The sequence below is a fragment of the Paroedura picta genome, chromosome 14, assembly GCF_049243985.1.
Source record: "Paroedura picta isolate Pp20150507F chromosome 14, Ppicta_v3.0, whole genome shotgun sequence".
In the NCBI taxonomy this organism is placed as follows: domain Eukaryota; kingdom Metazoa; phylum Chordata; class Lepidosauria; order Squamata; family Gekkonidae; genus Paroedura; species Paroedura picta.
The window spans coordinates 25,372,016-25,385,662 of record NC_135382.1 but is presented as its reverse complement, the minus strand read 5'-3'; the positions used below and the strand labels follow the sequence as shown (position 1 = coordinate 25,385,662).

At 40.6% G+C, this 13,647-nt stretch overlaps 1 protein-coding gene across 4 annotated transcripts; it reads left to right on the top strand.

Annotated features, from left to right (window-relative positions):
* Position 1: 1 nt before the first annotated feature.
* On the top strand, positions 2–12,524 carry CENPN (centromere protein N). 4 transcript variants are annotated; one of them, XM_077309552.1, is made up of 11 exons: positions 3–151; positions 498–679; positions 1,682–1,727; positions 3,369–3,428; positions 4,331–4,407; positions 5,064–5,240; positions 6,248–6,349; positions 6,803–6,860; positions 7,261–7,373; positions 10,278–10,401; positions 11,722–12,524. In XM_077309552.1, exons 2-11 carry the CDS (start codon positions 509–511, stop codon positions 11,835–11,837), a joined length of 1,044 nt encoding a protein of 347 aa, XP_077165667.1. In that variant the 5' UTR covers positions 3–151; positions 498–508; the 3' UTR covers positions 11,838–12,524. The 4 variants fall into 4 exon arrangements, with proteins under 4 accessions (XP_077165670.1, XP_077165667.1, XP_077165669.1 ...); XM_077309554.1 differs by lacking the exon at positions 3–151 and adding an exon at positions 194–213; XM_077309555.1 differs by lacking the exons at positions 10,278–10,401; positions 11,722–12,524 and adding an exon at positions 9,473–9,849 and having other exon boundaries at positions 2–151.
* The last annotated feature ends 1,123 nt before the right edge of the window (positions 12,525–13,647 follow it).

The following is a 13,647-nucleotide window of genomic DNA, read 5'->3' as shown; positions in this document are numbered from 1 at the left end:
GACTGCGCAACCGCGAGTGGGGCGCCGCGATTGGTCGGAAGGAGCCGGCATGGTCGTCGATTGGTTGGTTCGAAGCGGAGGTTGCTCGAGACGGTTGGCGGGCGGAAAGTGGCGAAAGAGATCGTAGCGTAGGCGGGCTTCTCCCGACTAGGTGAGTTGGGACGGGAGGTGCGCGGGTTCGCGCCCCCTCCGCGGAGGGAGGGGTTTTTGTGGGTGTGCAGGCTTGCTTCGGTTACTAGCTCGGCCACCCCATTCTGCCAATATCTTCATAAACTTTTATCTCTTGCTTCTAGCAATCCTGTGATAACTTTAGTTCTTTTATATTGCTCTTTTTTGTCAATGTTCTAGCTAATTGTACACTATTTTATGTCCAGTTCTTTGCCTAGTAATTCTGTGTTAAATTTATTTTTCACTGCTGCTGTAAACTCGGTATGTCCAAGAACAAAAAAATATCATAAGTAGCCCTTAGGAGAATTTAATGCCTATTTTGTTTTGAGGTGCCTTCAATATGGATGAAACAGTAGCTGAATACATCAGGAGAACTGTACTACGAATACCACGTTCAGAAATAGGAAAACTGCTGACTACATGGGGGTTCCTGTCTGAGAATCAGCTTCAAACTATAAATTTACATCAGATAAAGGAGAATTTGTCTCAAGAAGTTGTTCGACTTTGTGAGGTGAGAACAAAACTTGTAAAAAGTTACATGATAGAGCTCTGCTGCCGGCTCTTCTGAGAACATAGCAAAAGAATATATTTTTGTGAGACATCTTTTAAAACAATGACAGTTTAATCTAATTCTGAACATGGCCAGAAATGCAGATAAAATGACCTGTATCCAGAGAAGGGCATGCTTCTGTAAACCTGGGGAAGAATTGCTGAAAAACACAAAAAGTTGAGAGGAAAAAGACAAGGAGATGATTAAAATTACCACTAATTGGACAATGCTCTTGATCTCTTCTGAGATCATGGTCAACACTGTGAGGTTACCTAGCAACAAATATACTAAAGTCTTGGCCTCAGCAATCCAAGTGGCATATAGGAGGACAAGAATGCAAAGCATAGAAAAGATGAGGAATATAGACTGAAGGTGTAGAAAGGGGGCCAGGCTAGGTGAGTCTTATTGGTGTTGAGATGGATGGACTGGAGCTGTCTGTAGCAAAGAAGTCTAAAACTCTGTAACTGGCCCTTAGCCCTGTGAAAATTTGCCCAGAAAAAAAGGGTAGGGACAGGATAATAAGTAGAAGAATTTCTTACACCAGAGCTTGAAACTGAGAATTGCTTCTTTAAAAAGAAAATCTGTCAACAATTGCTCCTTTTTATAAAAGGTTAAGAGGACCATGCATAAAACCTTGTAGATTTTATAAAAGTCGTGTTCTTCCCTTTTCAAAAAAGAAAAAGCTCATAAAAACAATTCATATCTACAAGCTCTGCCCTGCAAGTGGATAACTAGGGTTAAATAAACAGCCATTCTTTGACATTTTGAAAAGTAACAGGTTTCTTATTCTACCTAAGCTTTTGTGGAATTGTGTCCACTCTTTGGAATTTTATATTTATTAAATATCAAAACTCAAAAAGCTTCATTTTAATTAATGAAGAAATAATATTGCTTAAACTTGGATTAAGATACTGTATTAAAAACCTGGAGAAGACTACATAAGATGTTCATATTGTCTTCAAGGAAAATGGTGCAACGATCAAGCATGCAGCAAATCTAGACATCATCTGTAAGTAAGGTGCTGGCTTTTGTGTTTTATATGATGATACAGCTAATTGTTCCGATGAGATCTTTTGTGATGTTTAGACTAAACAGGTTACAGTTAGGATAAAAAATCAGAACTTGAAGAGATTCCTATTTCAGGTATTTTGCTTCCTGCATTATTTCATATGATGGAAATAAGATTAGTTTCACCTTCTAAATCATATGCAGTAGTGGATCCCTTCCATTTGCCAAGAATCTGGTATAACTTTCACTGTACAGCGGTGCATTGTCCAGTTGTTTGGGCAAAAAAAGAAATAAGGATACTATAGCCAGGATACTATAACATATTTGAACAGTCCTAAAAGAGTCTCTTGTGGCGCAGAGTGGTAAGCGGCAGAAATGCTGCTTGAAGCTGTCTGCCCATGAGGTTGGGAGTTCGACCCCAGCAGCCAGCTCAAGGTTGACTCAGCCTTCCAGCCTTCCGAGGTCGGTAAAATGAGTACCCAGCTTGCTGGGGGGTAAACGGTCATGACTGGGGAAGGCACTGGCAAACCACCCCGTATTGTGTCTGCCATGAAAACGCTAGAGGGCATCACCCCAAGGGTCAGACATGACTCGGTGCTTGCACAGGGGATACCTTTACCTTTAAAAGAAAGTAGTTCTATAAAGATAAGGTTTAACTTATACAGAACATAGTGGAAATGTTGATAGTGAAATTTATAGTGGGTATAAAAAGAGAGAGGTCCTGACCTGGATGGACGAGGCTAGCTGGAACTTGGAAGCTAAACAGGATCAGCCCTGGTTAGTATGTGGATGAGCGACCACCAAGGAATTTCAGGGTCACCCTAAATTGGCTGTGACCTGGTAGCACTTTACACACAAAATGAGAAAGATCAAGAAGAGTTGGTTCTTATATGCTGCTTTTCTCTACCAGAAGAACTCATCTTCCCTTTCCTCTCCCCACAGCAGATACCCTGTGAGGTAGGTGAGGCTGAGAGAGCCCAGATTACTGCTCGGTCAGAACAGCTTTATCAGTGCTGTGGCAAACCCAAGGTCACCCTGCCGGTTACAAGTGGACGAGCGGGGAATCAAACCTGGCTCGCCAGATTAGAAGTCAGTACTCCTAACCACTACACCAAGCTGGCTCAGATCATCTACTAGTTTGCTTATAAATAAGAACCACTAACCTAACTGGGATTTACTTTCTAGTCAGTGAAATGGATTCAGTCCCCCTCAAGGCTGCCCCTGTCCCCCATAAACAGCATTTTGCAGAGATCGGTGGGCCATAGTGAAGGCAGGAAATTTCTATTCCAACACAGGAAACTTTAGTATGGTTCCAGTCCAGAGTACCTAGGATTAGTTTTAAAAGGTTTGCATATTATACTCCTTGCTAGTTAAGTGCAGCTTTGATTGTCTGACACAGAAGATTTTAATTCAGTGTAACAATTTCTAGCCAGTGGTATGTATGTATTCATATTAATGCCACTCAGAATGGACCTTGTGAAGGGGTTGTTGTTAATGAGTGCCCAGTTTACATTGGTGGGATTTTGTTTACTCCTCAACAATGAAATACCCTGAAATTATATCATAGCAGCCTGAATATTTTGATGATGTAAAAAGCCCTGAGTTAATTGCAATACTACTTATTGTCAATTTTTCCCCTCAGATAATTACACATATAGAGACAAAAAAAATTGGATTGTTTACAAGATGACTAGAGAAGGTGGTAAGTATTCAGAACTGTCTGTAGAATTTGAAGATACTAAAATGTTTTAATTATTGCAGTAGATCAAGTTTCTATTGCCACTGTCTTGATGCTTCAGTTCTTTGCAATGTGTCACCTCTTTTTGGCTGTAATAGACACCTTTTGGTGGGAAATGTTTTCCTCCAGCATCTCTGCTGCTCATAAACTTACTCATAGACCTTCTCATATCTTAATCTACAACCAGGTTTAAGTCTGGATCCGCTACAAGGACTTTGTAAAGATCTTTTGAGATTTCCCCTTTCCCCAGGAATCATTTCTGACCTGGAAAAGGTTTATTGAGATAACAGGATCCACATGGATTAATAGCTAAATAGGTAAAGAGAGTACTGTGAGAATAGGGGTGAAAGTGCTTCTTGTCTTCCACCTATTTAAACAAGCAGGAGATAGCAATTTTGTTCTATTTTTCCTTCGTACTGCATCCTTCTGACCTTCATGGCTATTACTTCACACAGTAGTACCACATCCCCAGGAATAAACATTTCCAGAATTGGAAATGACTGGGATGTAGGGAGGTCTTCAATCAGCATCTTCTGTCCACAAATCCTGGGATCCATCCCATTATAATAATCAACATGCATCATATAATATTCCACATATGCAGTATTCTATAGGCTTGTTTTATTTTATCCTTACAAGACTTTGCTAGAACACATTGTGATGGCAGTTTTACACAGCCTGCTGGAAACCCCAAATCCTTTGGCTGTCTCAATGTATTGCCGCAGATTATTAATGCTGGAATTGTTAAAACAGATTGCTCTGATAATGGCTGAAAACAAGTGTGGAGAACAAAGTTACTGTACTGTAGCAAGATTGTGGTATTTTGTGTGATGTGTAATTTTTATGTTCGTTTTGTTTTTTGTCAGGTGATGAAAATGTCATTTTCGACTTGGTAGATTTTAAAAACAAATTTAAAACCAGCCTTCGATTACTTCTGAAAAATGTAAGAATCAAGCTGAAATACAAGTATGTTTAAAATTCTTTAAAACAACTCCATAATTTGTTAGCCAGCCCTCCTCGTGTTATCTGTTCCACATAATATATTTCTGGTAAGGGCTTGGAGGAGGAATGTGTCTCATGGTTTAAGTGCTGTCCCGTCCCTGGGTGCTTCCTCCTCCAACCGGTGTGCCTGTCTGCCTAGTGGCCAGCCAATCGCCTTCCATCCTCCACCTCTGACCACACCATCCTTCCACTTTCCTTCAAGACTTAGAGTCTGCAGATCCCTGCTGCGTGAGAGCTGCCCCTGCCTATGAGTTCCCTAGCAGCTGCCTGCAGCCTTTCCATGTCCTGAGGAGAGGGAGAAGCTGCCCACAGAGTTCTTCCACCCACCTCCCAATCTAGCACCTGTTGTATTACTGAATGCAACAGGCTTGGCCCCTAGTCTAAATATAAAACAATTAGAAAAAAGTATTCTGCCTGCAGTGGTCTTTATTTGAGCGTCAGATATACAATATTACATGGTTTTTAGTGTGCTGAATTTTCCTTTGTTGGAAAAATGTTGCCTTACCTTCATTGTGTGCCCTGTTTTACGCACTTAATATTTTTGTACATGTTTAAATAGGTAATTTTGTTTCTTGTTAATTATTTTTCGTACTTCAGGTTACTATCACGTTTAAGAAATATGAAGACAATTCAGTGTGGATTCGAGTTGCGTGGGGAACACAGTTTAAAAAACCAAACCAGTACAAGCCAACTTATGTTGTTTACCATTCACAGACTTCTTATGCCTTTATTTCCCATTCCATATTTAAAAGCTGCAGAGCAATGCTTTTTCAGGTAAACATACTTTGCCTTTTAAATATCTATTAATGCAGTTTTCAAAATAATTTTCTGAACTTGTGTATAACAGTGAAAAAAGAGGATTGCAGTGGAAATGAATGTTTGGTTATCTTGAAAAGTTATCAATTCTGTGATCTGAGAATTTAAATATTCTTGAGTACAAGTGTGGGCCTGTAATACTGATAGCGGGATCCCCTTCCCACCTACGCATTGTTTTCAGGCCTGTTGCAACTCAGGGGCTTCTCTGGGCTCCATGGCAATTTCTGCTGGGCCCACCAGAGCTCCCAGGCTCCACTGCTGCCAGGCCCAGCAGAGCTTCTGGGTTGCTACCCGGTCCTGAGAGGGTCTCTTCTATGCTGCCACCACTGACCACAGTGGGGCTTCCCAGTCCCACTGACAAATGCTAGAGATAAGTGTGTTCTCTGTAACTTTGGGAGGAATTACTCCCCAATTGTAGTTTTTTAAAGATTTCAGACTTTTATGGAAACCTGGGAAGTTGCCCCGGATGAACCTGGGAAGTTTCCCAGGTTTGTTGAAAAATCTGTTTAGAAGAAGAGTTGGTTCACCTGTTCCCAAAGGAGCCTCAAAGCGGCTTACAGTCGCCTTCCCTTTCCTTTCCCCATGACAGACACCCTGTGAGGTGGGTGAGGCTGAGAGAGCCCTGATATCACTGCTTGGTCAGAACAGTTTTATCAGTGCCGTGGCGAGCCCAAGGTCACCCTGCTGGCTGCATGTGGGGGAGTGCAGAATTGAACCCGGCATGACAGATGAGAAGTCTGCACTCCTAACCACTACACCAAAATAGCATCCATGTGGCCCCAAAGGGTGGATTTAGCTATCCTTGGATAGAAACACCTTAAAATTAGATATATAGATTAAGTGCCTTTTAAAAGGAAATGAAACCTAGTTTCAAGTTCCATTAAGTACTACAGTTCTTACAAGCTGTAATATTCTGTTGATGAGTAGCAATTTGTGGTAAAAACTGCATCCATTTTCATTTGAAGGCCCTGTTGGCTGCTACCGGTTACAGTGAAATCCATGAAATGGACCTCCGAAGTCGTTGTTTAGATTCCCTCAAAGACATTGTATTTAAGCGGTGTAACCAGGTGAGCCACATATTCAGTTTTCAGTGTTTAAGCATGTTACAATAGAACAGAACTAGCCTAACAAAATAGATTTAGTCCCTTCACCATAATAATTTTCAGGGGCATTCTTTAATTCTCATTTTTGAATTGAATAGCAAACTGGATTTACACAATATTATGCCATTATTACCAAACCAAATTCACCTTTTTGAACTAACAATACAGTAATTTTGAACATTACATTTTCTGTTTCTAGATGACAATTTGGCACAGGTAGATTTGTATGTAACTCAAGATTGTTCTTCTATTGAGATTGGCCATTAAATGCTTCTGATTGCTTTTCAAGAGGAAATGCCTCAGGACATATCTTTAAAATAATGAAATCTTGATACTGCTTCTTACAATCAATTATAAAAGAAATTATACTAACTTAAAGAACTGGCCTTCTCTCTCTTTTTTTTTTCTCTTCCCCAGAATGTTCAAACTTTTAATCCGCGACCTCTACAGGAAAGGAACAGCACTTTGGAAAATGGTATTAATATTACCTTCTATACAGAGCTTTAAACACAAACATCCTTAAATGTTGAGATTTGCATTTCTGGCCAATGCTAAAAGTAGGCCGACCACATTGATCCTGTGGTCCTCTATCAAACAATACAAGAAAATTAGCATTCAATGACATCTCTCCCAGTAACACTCGATTATATTTGAAAGCACAGAGCTTTTTCTGATACAATCCTTTCATTTTAATAAGACCATTCTGCAGTAACTGGATTGGGACTTCTTTGTGTGGTACTTCAACACAAGTCGTTCACATGAAATCAGCAACTTTAAACATGTATGCCTGATTCTGCGGCCGTCACTGCTTGTCATTTTGAAAAGGCTACCGTTCATGTTTTGCACGAGGGTTTAAATATTTCTGTGCCTTCTAGCGAATCCGAGAATAATTCAAGAAGATGAAAACAAAAAGGAGACCATTCGGAGAATTAATGAGGAAGACTTTGGAATTGGTCCCCTGCCAAAACTACAATATGCACAATACAAGGTAAAAAAAAAATTACATGAATGCGTATTTTTGCAAGACGCCAAAAGTTAGAATACAAAGATGTTTATAATAAATACTGCATGTATGATGGTGGTAGAAAGTGCCATGAAGTCACAACTGACCTATGGTGACCCCATAGGGTTTTCAAGGCAAGAGATGCTCAGAGGATTTTTCCCATTGCCTACTTCTGCATAGCGACTCTGGACTTCCTTGGTGGTCTCCCATCCCAGTACTAAGCAGGACCAACCAACCTTACTTAGCTTCCAAGATCTGTTGAGACTGAGCTATCCTTGGGCCATCCATGTCAAGGCAATGCCCATGTAAGAGATATGGAAATCTAAATATAAGCTCCAAAATATACAGAACACTGCATTACTTTCCATTATCTGAAACCCGCCTACAGTTATGTTTCAGTATATAGGATGATGAAATTCTGTTAGCTGTTGGGTCAATCCATATTCCTCACTCTGGCATCTAAGATTACAGTAGGCAAGAGGGGGAGAGCGCCAGGAAGTCTCCTGCCCTAGCTGGAGACATGGCAGAGCTACTCAAAGTGATGCTAAATTTGATATTCCCGCATTTCAATGCAGTTTTCACTGCAGCCAGTAATATCGTTTAAGCCAGTGGTCCCCAACCTTTTTATCACCGGGGACCACTCAACACTTGACAATTTTACTGAGGCCCGGTGGGGGGGGGTAGTTTAATCCTCGACTCTCAACCACTGCCCTAACGCTCTCTGATCGCTATGGTAATGTTTAAACACCCCTTCAAAATAAGATACAGACACGCCAGAACAATGAACATAACATTTTATTTTCATGGAAATTTTAACTCATGACAATGACAAATCAGTGGGAACACTGAGCTTGCTTCTCTGCAACGAGATAGTCCCATCTGGGAGTGATGGGAGACAATGACACCCAAAGTGTGTTATAAAGGGCCGGGGGGGGGGGGGGAGAAGGCGTCCTTCGCGGCCCACCTCCAATTAGTCGACAGACCACATGTGGTCCGCAGCCCACAGGTTGCGGATCGCTAGTTTAGGCAAATTAGAATTTATACTTAGTTACATCAACTGTGGAATTCAAAATTGCCACACAAAGCTTTACTTTTTAATTATATAAATGGAAACATTTGCATGTTAAACATTTAGAACTGTCGGCCACATGGAGGCACTCTTAACTTCCTTTTGCTTGGCACATTTTCATACCGGTGTTTAGTATGATTGCTGTTGCCAGTAAATGAGGTTTAGAGGGCATCAGTAAAACAGATGTGTTCTGTGGTACTGAACTGTAAACACTGGTTAGAGGGTCATACATTCATAAAAAATATTTTTATGATGGTATATTTTTATTTAAAAAGCTATGCGTAGATTGTTTTCAAAAACTAAAATTAAGCATAGTAGAAAATAATGCCAAATTTTGCTAGTTTTAAGCGAACACTGCTAAAGCTGATTCAAGAGTTAGGGAGGGGAAAACATTTGGGTCATGTTTTCCTCTCTACTTGAAGATGGATATATTGATCTTAATTAGAGCAAATTTTGTGTCCACGAAAGTGAACTTTCACTCGGGAAGGCTTACACCCTGCAAAATTTTGGTTCTTTTAAGGATATTCTGGACTTGTAATTTATTCTACTGCTGCAGACTAATGCAGCCGCCCATCTGATAATGATTTTAATTATTATACAACAGTATTGGGTTGACTAATATCTGGGAGAACTAGGTTCAGATCCACATTCTGCCTTGAAGCATGCTGGGTGACCTTGTCCCAGTGATACACTCCCAGCCTAATCTATCTCACAGGGTAGTTGTGAAGATAAAATGGGAGGCCACTGTATGCCACCCATAGCCCTTTGGAGAAGGAACAAGATAAAAAAGGACTGGTTTAAACAAATAAAACTGTTCTGTTTGTGCAAAAAAAGATACCACTCAACACTTGCTTCATATTGAGTTTAGGAAACATAACTATTCTTCACAAATCCAATCTGGTTTTGTATGGAGGAGACTTTATAGATGAAGGAAAAGGTGGGTTTTTTTACATCCCACTTTTCACTACCCGAAGGAGTTCCAAAGCTGTTTATGACCTTCCTCTCCTCACAACAGACACCGTGTGAGGTAGGTGGGGCTGAGAGCTCTAACAGAACTGAAGTTAGCCCAGATGGCTGTATATGGAGAAGTGGCAAATCAAACTCAGCTCTCCAGGTAAAAGCTGCCACTCTTAACCACTACACCACACTGGCTCTCAATGACAAAAGAGGAGGGGGGGAGGGCTTAAAGAAAAAACCTGCTGATGGACCAGTTAATATCCAGCACGGGAGTTCCCAACCTTTTTGAATATGAGGACCCCTTTTTAACATGACAAAAATTGTGGACATTCCCATGTTAATACTTGTACTATTAGTATCTGAGAAAATAGTATAATGACAAAGAATCAAAATGGCAGTGCTTACTGTTCATATAGATTTGCAGATCTCTTGCAGTAACTCCATGTTTCCCTAGGGCAGTGGTTCTCAACCTTTTCTTCGCTGCGACCCCAACTTTGGTGGCTGGTGCAGCGGCAGCTGTGTGTGTGCGTGTGCAAGGTATGCGCATGCATGTGCATGAGCACAATAATCAAGGCACCATAGAGTGCCATGGTTCCACTGCCTCCACCGGACACCGCATCCACCTCCCGGCGGCAGCGAGTAGCCTGGTGACCCCGGGGAAGGGGCCAAGTGACCCCGAGTGGGATCGTGACCCCAAGGTTGAGAACCACTGCCCTAGGGACTTCCAGCCCCTAGGTCGGTAACCACCAATCTCATATTACCATGTCTTGCCAAATAATAAGGAATCACCTTTCAGATTTCTAGTTTTAATAGTGACCAGATATAAAGGATGTATCACAGTAACTGATTGTTTTGGTTTTCAGCTCGAGACAGTATTCAGAAGCAAACCAGAACTCGGCATCTTGAACAACAAGGAACCATTCAGATGCTTGGTCACGTTTTCTAGCCCTCATCTTTTAGAAGCACTGAAGTCCCTCGCCCCTGCCGGTAAGTGTGTCTCAGCGATGACAAAGCTGAAAAAGATCACTTGCTTCCAACGCTGGTCAGTTCTGTTTTACAAGCCGATTTCTATGAATAAGCCTTCAAGCCAAACAGCTTTTCCACTTGCGAAAAAGGGGGGAAGTCACCTCAAAAAGGCTAGACTATGTCCCATGAGACCTATGTGGACAAAAGCCATGTTGGATGGGAGATGTACGAGGGGCGGACTGCAAAAGCTGACCCAATCAAGCCTGGTGACCCTTAAATTCAGGTACAAGGTGTGGTCAGTTTCACCTGTTCCCAACCCTGGGTGTTTTATAATCTCCGTGTTTAGAAAGTAAATTTAAGGGGTTTAATATAACAGTCACTGCTTAGATAATTCACACATCACATTGTGGTATCGTGGCCAATGACTGAAACTTATAAGGAGTTCCATCCTCTGACTAAAACACCACTCATTTATTCTGCACACTAGCCTGTTTTGTCTTCTGCATTGAAGGAAACAGCTGAGGGGCAACCAGGAAGATTTATCAGAGCTTTTGCTGTGTGGAAAAGAGAATAGTCCTTCCTACACCTTTCATGTGGTAGAAAGAAACTTGGTGCCAAGTTTTATGGCGGGAGGGGGAAACGGGGTGGGATATGAAGACGACATCCCAGACCTGGAGTGGTAGACAAGGGGTTCAGAATTGGGCTCATGGGCTTGGCTTTTCTAATTTATGGTGTATCACTCACCTTGCTGCAAATCACACAAGGTACACTGTAAGTTAGAAGTTTTTATTATTCTTGGTATCTTGTTATTGAGAGAGCTGGTCACAGACACATAGAATGTATGGGGGCCCAGGAGGATTGCCGGGGTGGGTGGGTGCTTGAGAGAATAATTTGGAGATATTTTGTAAGCTCCTGGAGGCTTGAGCAGTCTGACCCCTCCCCCCTTTCTTTCAAAAGTTGCTTAGCTGTTCCTGAAGCATATTCAGTCCTTAACTGGCTAATTTTATTTAGATATCATTTGGAATATATCTAGAAAGTTCCCCAAAGTATGTGGAAATCCTTTACCTTGTCTATTGTTGGCCAGATTGTGTGGGTTTACTATTAGATACAATGACAGAACATAGTGATTAGTCAGTTTTAAATTTTAAATTGTATACAAATCTGGACTCCCAAATCAAAGTACAGGTGTATTTATGAGACTAGCAACTAGATTGGACTGCAATAGCCTGTTGTACATGACTATTTTGTTTGCGTTTCGTATGTTTTCAGGACAATAAAGGATCATATGCAAATCCTATAAGTAATTAGCATTGGTTTTGACTGTAATTCCTTTAATTCTAGGTCTGGCAACTGCTCCTCTATCACGTTTACTTACCTGTATTGTCCCAGATGCCAAGAACAGTTTTAAAATTACAGAGAAAAAAGGTGGATTTTCACATGGTCATCCAGACCAATGACCTCCTTAAAATGGTTTACTTATTATTTTTGGGAAAAAAATTATTTGCCCAGCAAAATCTCCATCATGTAAATGTAATGTATATAAACAAAACAAAAACGTCACTTAATTCAACAACTTAAGTTAATGCTTCCCAGTGTTTGATTTCCTATCAAAATCTGCTTGCTAAACTACTCACATTTCTCCAGACTGTAAAACAATCACTGAAGACTGGAATCTGTAAGTTTTCCACCTGTTCGTGTTAAGACAAAGTCATGTTTGCAGGTTGTAGCCTGCATAGACTTTCTGTACAGATGGACTCTTCTTTGGCTGTGTATTATAACAGAACACTTATCACCTATGGAAAGTCATATACCAAATGTTTTAGAAAAATAACTTTACTCATTCCACTGTCCTATTGAGAAGGCTGTCTGGCTGATGCAAAGGGCCATACCAGACAATGCTATCAACATGGCGTTTATAATTAAAATGTTTAAGTCATTTGCACGTTTTGCCTCTAACTGCATTTCCTTTTAGTGTGTTTGTCATAGGAATGCCTACTTAATGGGGCCTAGCTAATTCACTATATCTAATATACCTAGTGTTTAAAGCTTTTTATCCCTGAAAATGAATTATTGGTGTATGAGATAGATGAAAGGCATGTAAAATCTGGGCTGTGACCAATGAATAAAAGCTTGTTGTGAGTTTATTTTTCACTTTTGTGACCTTAATAAAGACTGGTATTTTTGTTATCCTTCTCAACTGAACAAATAAATTGATCCATACTGTACCTTCCCCACCCACCCCACAATGCTTAACAGCAGCTCTTGGTCCTTGTACAACCATGGTTTTCCCATAACTGTTTAGTTTAGCCCTTAGGACTATGACTGAGGATTCTCTGTCTCATTGTGCCTAACTTAATTTATAGCTGTTATGTTCTGTCCCGCTCCGCATGTACAAGTGATATATTTGGTCTTCTCTACTTTCATTTTTTTAACAACACTGCTAGGTAGATAATGGCTGGCCCATGTAGGTCACATTGTTGGAATATGAAACCAGCACTCTGCACATTTTTGTCTGACAGAACAATTTAAAAAATAACCATTTGATTCAATAAAAAGAAAATTGTTAGATATTAGATATGACATGTTCATTTTTGTTACTCTAAAGCAGCATGGCACTGTACATTAGATGTGTACCTCTGTAACACTAAAGAATACTGTGCAGTCATTGAAAAAGTTATATCCTTCTAAATCTATTGAAGGCAGTGGACTCAGAATTGTACAGTACTCGTAGACAGTTTTACTTGGTTTGAATGCTTTCTAATTGTTCTGGTGAAAGGAAACTAATGTACCCCAGTGATCATTCCTTTGAGCATCATCAATTTGAAGAGGGGGGAAAATGTCATATTAGGCTATGGGAAAGCAAAGTTCAAGGAGGCTTGCGGGGTGACACTGGGCCAGTCATTTTCTTTCTGAAATAATCAACCTCACTGGATCATTGCTGTCAGAGATAAATGAAAGATGAGAGAATGATGTAAACATTATTTCAGTCCCCACTGGAGAAGAAAACGGGTATAAGTGCTTAAACTTCAAAGGACCACAATAAGTTTAATGAAAAGTTTTTAAAGGAGTGGTGTAATATAGATTTCAGTACCCAAGATGTTGAAACAGCAGAGCAAAGTTTGAGTCCGGTGGAGCCTTGAAGACCAACGAAGTTTGATTCAAGGTATAAGCTTTTGTGTGCACGCACACTTCAAATACTGTGATTGTGTGACCAGGGCCCATTGTGCACATGTTGGATAATGTGCTTTAGACCAGGAAAATCCAGCT

Bases quoted from the DNA above. Each gene is read 5' to 3' on its own strand.
- CENPN (XM_077309552.1), top strand. From the start codon at position 509: ATGGATGAAACAGTAGCTGAATACATCAGGAGAACTGTACTACGAATA. The intron at 680-1,681 runs GTGAGAACAAAA...ATTGTCTTCAAG, and splicing joins AAGTTGTTCGACTTTGTGAG to GAAAATGGTGCAACGATCAA. The intron at 10,402-11,721 runs GTAAGTGTGTCT...CTTTAATTCTAG, and splicing joins GAAGTCCCTCGCCCCTGCCG to GTCTGGCAACTGCTCCTCTA.